This window comes from Muntiacus reevesi, chromosome 18 (assembly GCF_963930625.1).
Source record: "Muntiacus reevesi chromosome 18, mMunRee1.1, whole genome shotgun sequence".
NCBI lineage: Eukaryota > Metazoa > Chordata > Mammalia > Artiodactyla > Cervidae > Muntiacus > Muntiacus reevesi.
In genome coordinates, this window is record NC_089266.1 from 21,308,449 (window position 1) to 21,322,666 (window position 14,218).

General features: G+C 39.2%; 1 protein-coding gene across 2 annotated transcripts; it reads left to right on the forward strand.

Annotated features, from left to right (window-relative positions):
• Positions 1 to 1,410: 1,410 nt before the first annotated feature.
• On the forward strand, positions 1,411 to 14,018 carry KRT39 (keratin 39). Of its 2 annotated transcripts, XM_065909017.1 has the most exons (8): positions 1,411 to 1,949; positions 2,810 to 2,892; positions 3,653 to 3,809; positions 5,105 to 5,266; positions 5,382 to 5,507; positions 6,909 to 7,129; positions 8,515 to 8,785; positions 13,882 to 14,018. In XM_065909017.1, the coding sequence occupies exons 1-7, from the start codon at positions 1,509 to 1,511 to the stop codon at positions 8,774 to 8,776; spliced, it is 1,452 nt and encodes a 483-aa protein (XP_065765089.1). In that variant the 5' UTR covers positions 1,411 to 1,508; the 3' UTR covers positions 8,777 to 8,785; positions 13,882 to 14,018. The 2 variants fall into 2 exon arrangements, with proteins under 2 accessions (XP_065765089.1, XP_065765088.1); XM_065909016.1 differs by lacking the exon at positions 13,882 to 14,018 and having other exon boundaries at positions 8,515 to 10,560.
• The last annotated feature ends 200 nt before the right edge of the window (positions 14,019 to 14,218 follow it).

The window sequence follows — 14,218 nt, forward strand, 5'->3', positions numbered from 1 at the left end:
CAACAGCATCATCTTTTTTTTTTTTTTTTTTTTTAATTTTACAGTGGGTTTTGTCATACATTGATATGAATCAGCCATAGAGTTACACGAATTCCCCATCCCGGTCTCCCATCCCACCTCCCTCTCCACCCGATTCCTCTGGATCTTCCCAGCCCAACAGGCCCGAACTCATGCCTCCCACCTGGGCTGGTGGTTATACCTGTCTAAATTTATTCTTCCATATTTCACATTTTATGGTACTACTGTAAATTGCATTTTTTTCCTTCCAATGTGTGTTAGGCAGAATAATGAGCCCCTAAGGATGTTCATGTCCTAATCCCAGATACTTCAAATATGTTAGGCTACGTGACAAAGGAGAAGAAAGGTTACTAATCAGCTGACCTTAAAATAGGAAGATTATCCTAGATTACATCAGTCCAATGTAATCACAAGGGTTCTTCCTTAAATGTGGAAGATGGGAGCAGAAGAGTCAGCGTTAGAGTGATGCGATATGAGAAAAACGCGACTGGCTATTGCTGTCTGAGGATGGAAGGGCCAGCAAGTCAAGGAGCATGGATAGCCTCTAGAAGCTGGAATAGGTAAGGAAACTATTCTCTCCTAGGTCCTCCAGAAAGAATCAAGAATGAAATCCTAATAAAGTATTTCTTAAGAATAATGCTAAGTATTCCTGAAAAGGAGCACACTTATCTTACAGCAGATCATGTTTAAACAGCAAACATAAACCAACATGATGGCAAATTTTTAGCTAATGTAATACAACAAACTCTGAGTACTAAAAGTGTGAGTTTTGGAAACTCAAAAGGTAACCAGCCTGTTTTCCAAGGAATTTCTTATTAGCAATCAAACCCAACCTGGAAATCTAAAACAGAAATCCTGCAATTACTTAGAGTCTTAAGACCAACATGTCTGAACAATGAAAATGGGAAATTCTGTTGGACATACCAAAATAAAATACTGATTTCTATGTTCACCAATAATTATTAGATATCAATAGCTTCCCCTTTTTAGAGAAGAAAGGAAAAGAAGGATGGACTCATTCCTAACCAAGCTTAATGCCATGGGAAGAGGTCAACAAGGACTTAATGAACTTAACATACTCACACTTGCTTAATAATGGATGCTGTTAGAACCATGACGACAGATCCTTTTGAAGACATAAGGTGAAGCTCTGAATCCAATGATAAGTAGTAGTTGTGATGGGTAATAACTTAGTAACAGCCTAAATACACATTTTTATGAGACAAGTAGCTCTTCTCAGGCAAGTAAAAAGGAGACTAATGAGATGTTCCTGTGGGATTTGATATATAAACATTAGAAAGGAAAACTTCCTGCCTACTGTGACACCACCTAGAGCAAAGGCTATATAAGTACTTCAAAGAGCAAAAAGCCAAGAGGCTTGGAATTTAGACTCAGTCGTGGTTGCCTTGAGCTTTGAATCCCGGAGACCATAAACTGAAATCAACCGAAGCTGGGCACACATTCTGGATACCAAGGGCGGTACAGGAACGATGTCTTCTGCAACACCATGCCAAAGTTGTCCTGGGATTACAAATGTAACAACCATCCTTCCTAACACCAGCTGCCAGCATGGTGGTCTTAAAGCCAATAGCTGTCAACCAACCGGCCATGTCCTGAGAACTCTTCAGCCCCAAGACTACAAACCCGCTCCTTGCTTTTCGCTCACACCTCTCTGCTTAATCAGCAGCTTCAACACCTGTCCCTTTCTGGAGGACTGTGGCTGGTGTGATGGTGGCATCAACAGTAATGAGAAAGAGACCATGAAAACCTTGAACGATCGCCTTGCTAACTACCTGGAAAAGGTACGAATGCTGGAACGAGAGAACGCCACACTGGAGTGTAAAATCCAGGAAGAAGGTAACAAGGAACTCCCGGTCATATGTCCTGACTACCTATCCTACTATGCAATCATTGAGGAGCTCCAGCAAAAGGTAAGAATCTTAGGAACTTGTATAATCACATTGTGAGTTGATGTTCTCAAAGCAATAGTCATTTGCTAAACTTGAATATTTTCGTTCATTTTATACTCAAAAATATTTTGTAGAATAAGGAAATTTCTTGACTGAAATTGTTGAGGCAATATTTAGTTTTACAGCTTTTCATTTTCCAGAGTTACACTCTGCTATTAAAACCAGATAACACATGACCAAAATATATTAATATCTGCTGCCATTTCTTTAACAAAAATTAGAAAACAGGGATCTGAGAAAATGAATTTTGTTTAAACAAGTTCCTAAACAATTTAACTTTTATCCATTTTTTTTTCAATCATCATCACTATTTTCTCCTTTTATGCTCATTTCTTCATCTCCATATTGTCTAGTTTCTTCCCATGCCAAGCTTAAATTTCCCATTCCGAATGATATGCTGCTGCTACACATCATGGATTTTTTTTCTGTTACATTTTTTCAAAAAATATTTATTGGGCACCAGCAACAATGTACCAGACATTATTCTAGGCTCTGGGAACATATTGGTGAACTAAATGTCTCACTCTCATAGCATGAACATTCTAGTGGACCATGGTATGTTATGCAAATGTAGGATGAACTTTATATTTTAGCAGTAAAACATCTACAGAAGTTTTTGTTGAAGTAATTTTTTGCTGATCTTTCAGGAAAATAACAAAAAACTCTGACTTCCCAAAGTTCCCCAGCATACTAAGCATAGCTATGAAAAGCCTAACTAAGCCTCGCCCTGTTACCTGAAACACACATAAGCCCCTTGGAGGCTTTTAAAGGAGGATATCTTGGTGTTTGTCTCATTTGTGTGTGCAACTTCTTAATTCTAGGTCTTGTGTACCAAGGCTGAGAATTCCAGACTGGTTTCACAAATCGACAACACCAAACTGACTGCTGATGACTTGAGAGCCAAGTAAGCCCACCCAACTCTGTCGTTTATGACAGAGTTCACCCTGCGTCTGATGCCGCATAGTCCCAATAAGATATCTCCACGTCTGCTAACTCTCCTGCCCTTACCATGTCAGCACCAGCCCAAAGAAGACCTCCAAACTCAATATAAATGACTGAGATTCACAACCACTCATATGCATCCAGTAACTGCAGTTTATAACATATGAACACATCTGATTACCTGCACAATAGTCAGTAAGATAGATAGAGCTAATGTATTACTACCCTATTTAAGGTGAGAAAACTGAGGTTTAACAGGGTCCAAGGCATGCAACTAGAACAAGGCAAAGTGAAAACTTGGACCCAAGCTTACTAAATCTTAATTTTGTTCTTTGCACTTACACTACACTACCTCTAGTGGAAGGAGAAGGACGATAAAGTCATTCATCTTAAATAATAAGGGAGCATAACTGGCCAACTAAGGAATCATAATTAAGTTCAGTTCAGTTCAGTTCAGTTCAGTTGCTCAGTCATGTCCAACTGTTTGCAACTCTTTGCGACCCCACGGATTGCATAATTGCATAACTGTATAATTTGCAAACCCATGGATTGCATAATCAAGTAGCAATGTTTTCAAATGATTCCACCTCTAAAGAGAATAAAACCTCTGATAGAAACATAAGAAATGAGAAGCCTAGTGAAAAATGTAGAAGAAAGTTAACTTGGCTTGATTTATACCATCTACATTTTAATGCCTATCTTTTCATGTCTCATTTTGATAGGTACGAAGCTGAGGTGTCCCTACGCCAGCTAGTGGAGGCAGATGCCAATGGCCTACAGCAGATCTTGAATGCACTGACGCTGGGCAAGGCTGACCTGGAGGCACAAGTCCAGTCTCTGAAAGAGGAGCTCCTTTGCCTCAAAAACGACCATGAACAGGTTAGAGAAAGACCAAGAGAGTTATTACAAACTAAGCCTCTAAAAGAGGCATAAATTTTTTCCCCATTTATTTTTATTAGTTGGAGGCTAATTACTTTACAATATTGCAGTGGTTTTTGTCATACACTGACATGAATCAGCCATGGATTTACATGTATTCCCCATCCCAATCCCCCCTCCCACCTCCCTCTCCACCCGATCCCTCTGGGTCTTCCCAGCGCACCAGGCCCAAGCACTTGTCTCATGCATCCAACCTGGGCTGGTGATCTCTTTCACCCTAGATAATATACATGTTTCAATGCTGTTCTCTCAGATCATCCCACCCTTGCCTTCTCCCACAGAGTCCAAAAGTCTGTTCTGTTCATCTGTGTCTCTTTTTCTGTTTTGCATATACAGTTATCGTTACCATCTTTCTAAATTCCATATATATGTGTTAGTATACTGTATTGGTCTTTATCTTTCTGGCTTACTTCACTCTGTATAATGGGCTCCAGTTTCATCCATCTCATTAGAACTGATTCAAATGAATTCTTTTTAATGGCTGAGTAATATTCCATGGTGTATATGTACCACAGCTTTCTTATCCATTCGTCTGCTGATGGGCATCTAGGTTGCTTCCATGTCCTGGCTTAAAAATAGCATCAATTTTTTTGAGTTGAATTTGACAAAAGTTGTCCCCACTAGCCACTCCTCTGTTCTACCTTGATTATACCTGCTACTACTTCCATTGTTTCAATGTGTTTCTAATCTGTTGTCTATAACACAATATCTGAAGCCTCCACTGTCCTCTCCAATTTTTCCAGGAAAAGGAAGCAACCCAATTTTCCTGTACTCACAGGTTTCCCATCTTTATAGGCATCTCTGCACAGACTTCTGCCACAATTGGTATAAGTCAATATTGGCATAAGGACATATTGGCATCATAAAGACTATGATCTCTCATTATAAATTCTACCTCTATGCCACTTCACCTGTTACTCATGGAAATGATCTAAATTCTTTTAAATCCTGATCTTGCTAATTAATTCCTTATAACATTGCACATACTGGAACACACAGTCATATCTGAAATAGCCTTAAGTCATAACATGTTTTTTTAATTTATTTATTTTACTTGGAGGCTAATTACAATATTGTAGAGGTTTTTGCTATACAATAGCACCTGTATCATGTATTCCTTTATTGTGGACTTTCTTTCAGATGCAATTAAGCTAAATTATCACTGTTAGACTGAAACAAGAACACAAGAGGGGCATCTCTTCATCAAGTGACTTCACATTCTTTTCTTTCCATAGGAAATCAGTTCCTTACAGAGCCAGCTTGGGGACAGACTCAACATTGAAGTGACCAGTGCCCCTTCTGTTGACCTAAACTGGGTTCTCCAAGAAATGAGATGTCAATATGAGTCCATCATGGAGACAAACCGCAAAGATGTGGAAGAGTGGTTCAACACACAGGTAGGGAGGGTAGAAAATTCAAAAACAAAAAGTTGACCCTATTTCCAGGGGCCCTTGAAACACAGTCAAGTTTTCCCTTCATGATATCATTTGATGGCCTTTGACTGTGTTTCAGATGGAGGAGCTGAACCAGCAGGTGGTGACCAGCACTCAGCAACAGCAGTGCTACCAGAAGGAGATCATTGAACTGAGACGCACCATGAATGCTCTGGAGATTGAACTGCAGGCCCAGCACCGAATGGTACCCGAAACATTGACCAAACCTAGCACAGCAGTGATAGCAATAGTCCCTGACATCTGAGTGGTGCTGTGTTTCCCAAAGTGTGTCCCTTAGAACAATAGTTCCTCTGTTTCCTAAAGGGTCCGTGCTAAAAAAAAACACTTTGTGATCAAATAAGCCAGAGAAATCCTGGATTAAACAAAGGTAAAACAGGGTACCTTCCTACAGGCCTTCAGTAAGCTGATGTTCACCATGAATCAACAAGAAAGGGATGTATAATATTCAGCATTTTAGAACTCATTTGATCATGGACTCCTTTTTTTTAAAGAGCATCTCACAGCAATGATAATCCCTGGAAGCTTTGGGAAGCTTCTTTGGGAAGTTCTTTGGGAAGAAGTTCTTTTGGAAGAACTTTGGGAAGTTCTTTGGTACAACAGAACACTTTGGTAAGCTCTATAAGAGCATTTTATTATATGCAAAACACCCTTACAAACTTTCAAATTTATTAAAATAATCTTATGAAGGAAGTGGCCAATTTTACAGATGAGGCTCAGAGAGCTAAGGTGGCTTTACCAAGTCAAATCCAAGGTAAGTTTCATCTCACTCATTTTGTAGATGGAGATATGAGCTCCTGAGGCATTAAGTAACTTGTCAAAAGTCACAAAAGAAATTCAAGTCTGAGCCAGAATGCAGGTTCCAAAGCTGGAACCACTTCTTCCTCATTCTACAACCTCTGTGAAGTAGGAAATTATTTAAATGCTTTAGTATGAAAGGCATTAGGAAGACCTTGCCCCAAAGCTGGTTTTGTCACCAGCTAGTCAACTCATTTAAATTCCTGAGCCTTGGTTTTCTCATCTGTAAAAATTGGAACAATCATGCAAGTCATATGTTATTGAAAATGAAAATCCCATTGTATATAGTCATACAGAATGATAGATCAGGAAAGAACTTTAATTACCAAAGGTTCAACTCTCATATTTTACATGCAAAGGAATTGCTCCAGTGAAGGAATTGTTTATGGCTAACTGCTGCTCACTTCCTTTTTCTCCTTTTTAAGGTACAAATCCTCATAAAATGAGGTGCCATGGTAATGCGTTTTTAACACCTAAGTGTAAAATATGTTGGAATTTTTTTCTGTTTTAGGTAGGAGAATGTGGTAGGAGATTGTCAGGTGATTAAGGAAGAGGAAGATAATTATTTAAAGAGATGCCCAAAGAAAAAAGACAAAGAAAAGTGAGCTTTAACATAGTTGATAATTTTATTTTTAGATTTGTTTGGTTAGGAAGTAATAAGAGGGCTTGGAGAGTCATTAGTACCTGTCATTAAAAAAAAAAAAACTACTGTTTAAAATGATGCTGATCACAAATGACTTGGGTTTAAAGGAGTCATCATTAGAAATTCTCCTTTCCTCCTCTATGATAGAGAGATTCCCAGGAATGTGCCCTGACAGAAACGGAAGCCCGCTACGCAGCCTTGCTGGCCCAGATCCAGTGTCTGATCGATAACCTAGAGGCTCAGCTGGCAGAGATCCGGGGGGCCCTGGAAAGACAGAACCAAGAATACAAGATTCTGCTAGATGTCAAGTCCCGACTGGAGTGTGAGATTGCCACATACCACAGCCTTCTGGAGAGCTCAGATGGCAAGTATGTAAAATAAAAGCAGTTTTTGCAAGCAAAAGTTTCAAACACACACATGTGTGTGCTGCCACCAGCAACGGGGAACAATTGCCTTGGTCTTCTTGTCAGTGATGGGGAGCTTCAGCTGAAACAGTCCACCCACTCTCTCTCAAGCTGTGCCATTTGGAGGCCTACAATCGTAACCTAGTCCAAATTTGAGGTGTGAGCTGAACTGCATTGTTTTTGAAGAGCCAGTGCTCCAGACTGATTCCCTGCAGGCTGGCTAGCTTCTTAAAGTCTTAAAAATTACTAGGGGAAAAAAATAGTTTCCCCAAAGATGAACATTCCTGGTGATTTACAGATTCTTCCCCTACTGAGATGAAAATCTGACTGTCATGAGATCAAATAGGACAACCATGTTCCCTGAAGAAAAACATTCTGCTCAGGATGAAACTCCTAGCCTTGTCCAGTCACTTGCCCTTGATGGCCAAGAGCAGCATGTACACATGTGTGTATCAGCATCTTTTATAGAAGTTGTAATTTTGTTAATGAGAAGAAGCTAACCAACTCATAAAGAACTGATAAGGAGTATGAGCTCTTTGAATCAACTCCGTCCAAACTAATGCCCCAAATGCAGACTTAGTTTACAACTGCTAAGGAGACTTCCTTCCCCAAAACAATCAGTGAACTCTGTTCACAGCAATCTTTTCACTGGCATGTCAACATTATATTAGCACAATGTTCACCTATGTGATCACTCTTAGGAGCTGTAATATACCAAAGTACCTTGAATCATCCATCAAAGAAACATGATGTTTTCTTAAAGAGTTCTCACTTGTAACTCCTCCTAACTCTAATTCTCTAAAGATTAGTCACTTATAGACACCCAGAAGGTACTTCAGAGATCTTGGATGAAGCATTGAGAACTCTTCCATAGATGGAGATCGGTCACCAAAAGTACTGTGACTAACACTCTCATTAGGAAAAATACCAGATTAACTTCCTTTCTTCTGATAGTAAGCCCTCTGACTTGTCCCTTCTCACTGTTGAGTTCCCGCTATATCCATTCTACAGATGAAAAACTAAAGCTCAGGAGGGTTAACTGACTTATCTGAGGTCACCAGCTGGCAAATGACAGACCTGGGGGTGGACGCCTGGCCTGTTCATCCAACACTGTGGCATTGGCTGTAATGGCACCTTACATAATCTAGCGTGTCTAAACCTAGGATGCTGCTTTCCCATGGATCTGGTCTGATGCTTTTTCTTCCACCGGGGCTTGTGCAAAATGAATAAACAAGTATTAGGAAGTACTTGTTTTGGGCGACACATATTGAAAAATCAACCACTGTGATGTTTCTCCATAGCCACCACTGCCTTCCCTCCACCACAAGCAAAATTCTGTTTTTTCCTAGGCTTCCCTGTCACCCGTGTGCCATCAAGCATGAGTCTTCTGCTTGCATATCCAGCAAGGCCAGGACCATGGAATGCACAGCCCCAGTTCACACGTCATCCTTGGGCCCCTGTGGAATACATGAGTCCCGCAGTGCCTGCAGCATCCTGCCCAGAATTCTGGTTAAAATTTGCACCATCACTGAGGAGATCAAGGATGGGAAAGTCATTTCTTCTCACGAGCACGTGCAGCCTTGCTTCATCACCAGAACTGCCAAAGCCTGACATCCCAAGGTGATAAAAATGACCCTCATTCACGAAAGAGAGGCCAATCCTTGTTTCTGCCAGAACCCCCAGTCCCTTGAGGTACTTGGTTTCTTGCTATTACACAGGTCCCCATTGCTAGATATAAGATCTTTTATTCTGCTCTAAGTCATTGCCTCCAACACGACAATAAATGACATTTCTCTGGAAGCACACTTCCCATGGATCTGAAGGTCAGGCACTGATGTGTAGGTGTGACAAGGTGACCTACATTACCTGACTCCACAGGTGATAGGCAGGTTCTTCTGTGTTTATTCAGGCCTTGTTTACTTACGTTCCTCTCCAGAGCCAGTCTGACAAGTTTGAGGGTTGTTTTTGGCCACAGAACATGAAGGTGAAAAGTTAAAATCTTCCCTTCTAAACTCCTTCCTTGTATATAGAAAGAAGCTTATGTGGGGATGGCATGAACAGAGAAAAGTCTTTAATACTTAGTTTCCTTGAATAGTCATGAGTCTGAATCCTATTTACCTCTGTTGTCTCAATGACTGTTTATCCACACGTACACACTCTGCCTGCTCTCAAGTATTTTTTTTTTAATTTTTTACTTATTTTATTTATTATGCTCAAGATTTTTTGGACTTCTTGAATCTTAAGTTTTACAACTCATGGGTTTGAGGAAATTCAAGTCCTTTATCTCCCTTTCTCTGTTCTCTCTCTGCACCCCTTCTATATGAAGACTGGAGCTTTTCCTCGTTTTTATTTTTGTTTGTATTTTGTATTTTGTTTGTATTTTGTTGTATGTATTTTGTCTGTCTGCACGGCATGCAATATCTTAGTCCCCGGACTAAGGCTAGGACCCACTCCCTCTGCATTGGAAGCACCGAGTCTTCACTACCAGACTGCCAGGGAAGTACCATGCACAAAAATACTTTTAAAGATGTACACATTCTCCAAAACTTTGTAAATCATCAGGCTCTCCAAATATTTTCATCAAGAATCGGGAATCATTGTGAGGAGTGAATCCAGAGCATTTTGAAGAAATATCTTGGATCCTTTCATTAAATGTTTGCTATTTCTCTTTCTATTCTTTAGGGAATGGGCTTTAGTTCTGATTGTTTGACAAAGGACATGTAGCTGGAAATCTCAAGACATTACCCTGCTCCTCTATCTCCCTGTGACAGGTGCCGTGAAAAAATAACTTAGATGCCTACTTCAATCTATCAGAATAGAGAAATGGACTCAATAGCAACCAACTTCGCAGAGAAGTAATCAAGAATAATTCCTGCTTGCAAGCAGTCCCAATGTGAGAAAGCACCATTTAGGTACCAGCCATTATCAGAGCTTCTTACAGTAGGGTCTCAGAGTGTTTAAATCAGTCTGTACAAAATTTTTTTTTACCTTTCCAGAGGTTTCAGTAAATAATTCCAACCACACACAGAATGTTAAGTCAAAAATCCTGAAGTCCTGTACTTGCCACTTCCTAACCATGACTCTGGCAAATCTTAAGCCGTCATCAAATTTAATTTCCTTGTTTGTTAAATGAGATTCATGCCTACTTCACAGTGTTGTGGTGATCAGATGAAGTTTCTATGCGATGCTGCTCTGTGTGCTGATAAGTACTATACAAGTGTTATTTTTATATAAGCCCTAGAACTAATTTATCATTCTTTTCTCATGTTAAAATTCTTTCTCAATGAATTTAGTTCTCCAGTCATGATTTTGAAGTTTTAATAGTGTTTGGCTTTGAAGGATAAAAAGAATAAAATAAGATCTCCTGTGATCAAGCCCACAGTTCTACTCAATAAAACATTTTTGAAGTCTTAGCCCACGTATCAGGTATCGGTTGATGGCTGTGGCCACATCAAAGAAGAAAGCATGGTTTAGCTCACAGCTTAGCCCTACACTTCCTCCAAGCAAGTAGCAAATTACACTAAGCAAATGGATTGCAGAACTCCCAGAGGGATCTCTTTTCTATCAATAAACTCTTTTAACTCTGAATGCCCAAATTACCCCTGATCATCACTTCCTTGCATTCTATCTCAGACTTAAGGATGGAAATGGGAAGAGCATACAGTTTAGACTCAAAAACTCCAGGACAGAGTTTTAAATCGGCTTGTGTGTGTGTGTGTGCCCTTGAACAAAAAGGACATAATAAGTTGGGCCCCGTCTGTTGCACAGCTGGGAAGATTAATGGAGATAATGATGAAAATCACCTTTTAATGAAAATCACCTTAACAATCTTGTGATCAACATAACTTTAGTCCATGCAAGTGATCTATGACCCTTATAATCAGTGATTTTTCCAACATTTATTAAAATTGAAATCTTATAAGAATCCAGGGGAAGCTACCTCCTCTCTGACCTCACTAAATACTCCATGGTGACGGGGACTTATGTCTTATGCAAATAGTGGCAACATTGATATTCAATAAAATGTGCCATAAATTTTTTAAAAAGGAGATAATGATGGGGAAAGGGTCTTGTAAGCTGTAAAATGCTGTGCAGAAGGGAGCTTTTATTCCTTATACTGAAATCTAGGCGTATGTCATTTCCTTCTATACCTTCTTCCTCTGTGTCTGGTTCAGAGAGAGTCCCCAGTGAACCCTGTACACAACATCAACACTAACTGGGAAACCAACTAAGGAAAGATCAGAGCTGCACGGTCTGCTCTGAGGTTCGATTCCAACAAGACTCAGGGTTTAGGAGCCTTGCTGGATTCAGAGAAACCTTGGGCTGATACGGCAATGCCATTGTCAACTTTTCCCAGAAATAGGACATCTTCCTTCTGCTCAGAGCAAAGTCTCCCACATGCCTTCCATGATCGAAGTAAATTATTATAAACTGTGTGGTGAAGAGGGGGTTTGACCACTCAACAGCTAATGGGTTTCTTAAGAGTTTCTCTATATAAGGGAAGATAAAACTATCTACTGGACTTTGGATATGAGTGGCCAAACCTTTTAAAGGTGATAAGCGGGTCTGGACTTTTCCCAGGAAGCTAAATTAATATCCTATACAGCCACAGGAGGGAGTTAAAGGGTTTGTTATTAGGTGTAGGCCAGGAGTACCGTATATAAGGGTCTAAAGGAGAAGAAAAGGAGGGATTCCATTAAAAAAAAAAAACAAAAACTTGTGGCTACCAAAGGAGGAGAAGGGAGGATGGATAAACTAGGAGTTTTTAATTACTAGATACATACTACTATATATAGAATAACCAACAAGGACCTACTGTATAGCACAGGGAGCTACAGTCAGTATTTTGTAACAACCTATAAGGAAAAATAATCTGAAAAAAATAAATAGGTATCTATGCATAACTGAATCACTTTGCTGCACACCTGAAACTGACACAACATTTTAAACCAACTATCCTTCAACTAAATAAAAAATTTTTAAAGTATAACTTTAGCACAGCTCAAAAGTCAATCATAAATCAGGAAACAGCATGTTCTCTGGAGTCTGAGTTCAAATCCCACCTCTGATTCCTCACTGGGAGACCTCAGACTGTTTATTGACCCTGTACCTCACTTTTCCTATCTGCGAAATGGGGGTGTTAGCAGTACCTACCACCAGATCATTCTGAGCATTAAATAAACTAGAGCATGTAAAGTGCTTAGAGGAGTAGCTGATGAATAGCATGTATTCAGTAAATGTTAGTTGGTATTATTATCAACACTGCCATTACTAACAGAAATTTCTAATTAGAAGAAGCAGCCTAAAATAATTTCCCCAAGAACTGGGTTAGTGGTAAGCTCTTGCATTACTTTCCACCAGGAATTCTCTAGTTGACCCAGAAAATATCTACATCTAGATCCCCGGGAGAGCTTGTAAAATTCAAATTTGGGGGCCCTATCCCAGACCTAGTGAATTAGCATCTCCAGGTGTGGGACCCAAAAATGCAAATTTAAACAAATATCCTCAGCTGAAGCATGTACACTGAACTAAAAGCCACTGCTTTCTATCTGACAAGTGCGTTTTGGTTTAAAGTTCTGAATGACATGGTACCTTTGGCAGGGGCTTTCTTTTAGGTTCTGATATGAGCTTGCTAGATGACCATACTTGTAGACAGCTCCTTCTCCACATATCCATCCACCTTTTTATACAATGGGGTTCATCAATAATAAATCTGTTAATAAGTGTTATTAACTCATTTAATCATCAAAACACTACCATAAAGCACTTACTATTAACATTCCCATGTAAAAGATAAAGAAACCAGCATTTTGTAATAACTGTCAATAGGAAAATAATCTTTCAAACTTGTATAGAAAATAAAAAATAAAATACAAAAAAATAAAGAAACCAACAGATAGAGAAGTTAAGTGACTCACTCAATGCCAGCACACAATAATAAGACTGAATTTTAAGTACTTTCCTTAGGAAAGTCAATATGGCACCTGATACTTTATATAATTAGTATCCAAGAATAGAAATGATTCACAGCAGCAAGAGATTATTTTTCAACCATTCAAAGCACCTTTCTCCAGCTTTCTTGTCATTGCTTCTAGTGAGAAACCATCCCAGGAGTCTTTATGTCATTAGCACTGATAGTTCTTTTTGTCCAAAAATTCATAGACTAAATGTGTTTATTTTAAATTTTACTTTGCTGCGTTAAGAACACTTAACATGAGATCGACCCTCTTAACAGATTTTTTAAGTGAACAATACAGTTTTGTTAGACACAATACTGTACAGTAGATTTCTAGAACTTATTTATCTTGTATAGCTGAAATTTTATACTTGTTGCTTAGTAACCTCCCCCTTTCCCCTCATCCAAGCCCCTGGCAACTTCTATCCTTTGTTTCGATGACTTTATTTTAAATGGTTCATATAAATAGAATCACGCATTAGTAGTCCTTCTGTGCTTGGCTTATTTCATTTAGTGTAATGTTCAGGCATGTTGCCACATATTGAAGAATTTCCTTTTTTAAGGCTCAGTGTGAGTGTTTGAGTGTGTGATTTTTTTTTTTTTTTTTACATTCATCCACACTGATCCATCAATGAACAGAGACGGTTTTCTTTCTCTTGGCTATTGAGAATAGTGCCACAATGAACATGAGAGTGCTCATATCCTTTTGAAAATTAGGAAAGTATTTCTGTGGCATCTAATAGTTTCTTTTTCATATTAGGGATGGAGAAACTACAACTCAGAGAGAAAGGTGACTGGCCCATCACTACACAGTCAATAAGAGAATCCAGTTGTTAGGAGCATCATTTGACTTCCCTGTGCTCCGGATCCTCACCAGGAGTCTTCTTGATCTAACATCTCCAGTTTCCCTTACAATTCCTGAGGTTACTCTTTGTATCTAGTCCTCTGCATATGTACATAGGAAATGACACTTGAAAAAACGTCCTCCAACTCCTCTCTCTGCGGGATGGGGAATACGTGTAACTAATGGCTAATTCATATCAATGTATGACAAAACCCACTGAAAATAAATAAATAAATAAATAATAAAAGCGATT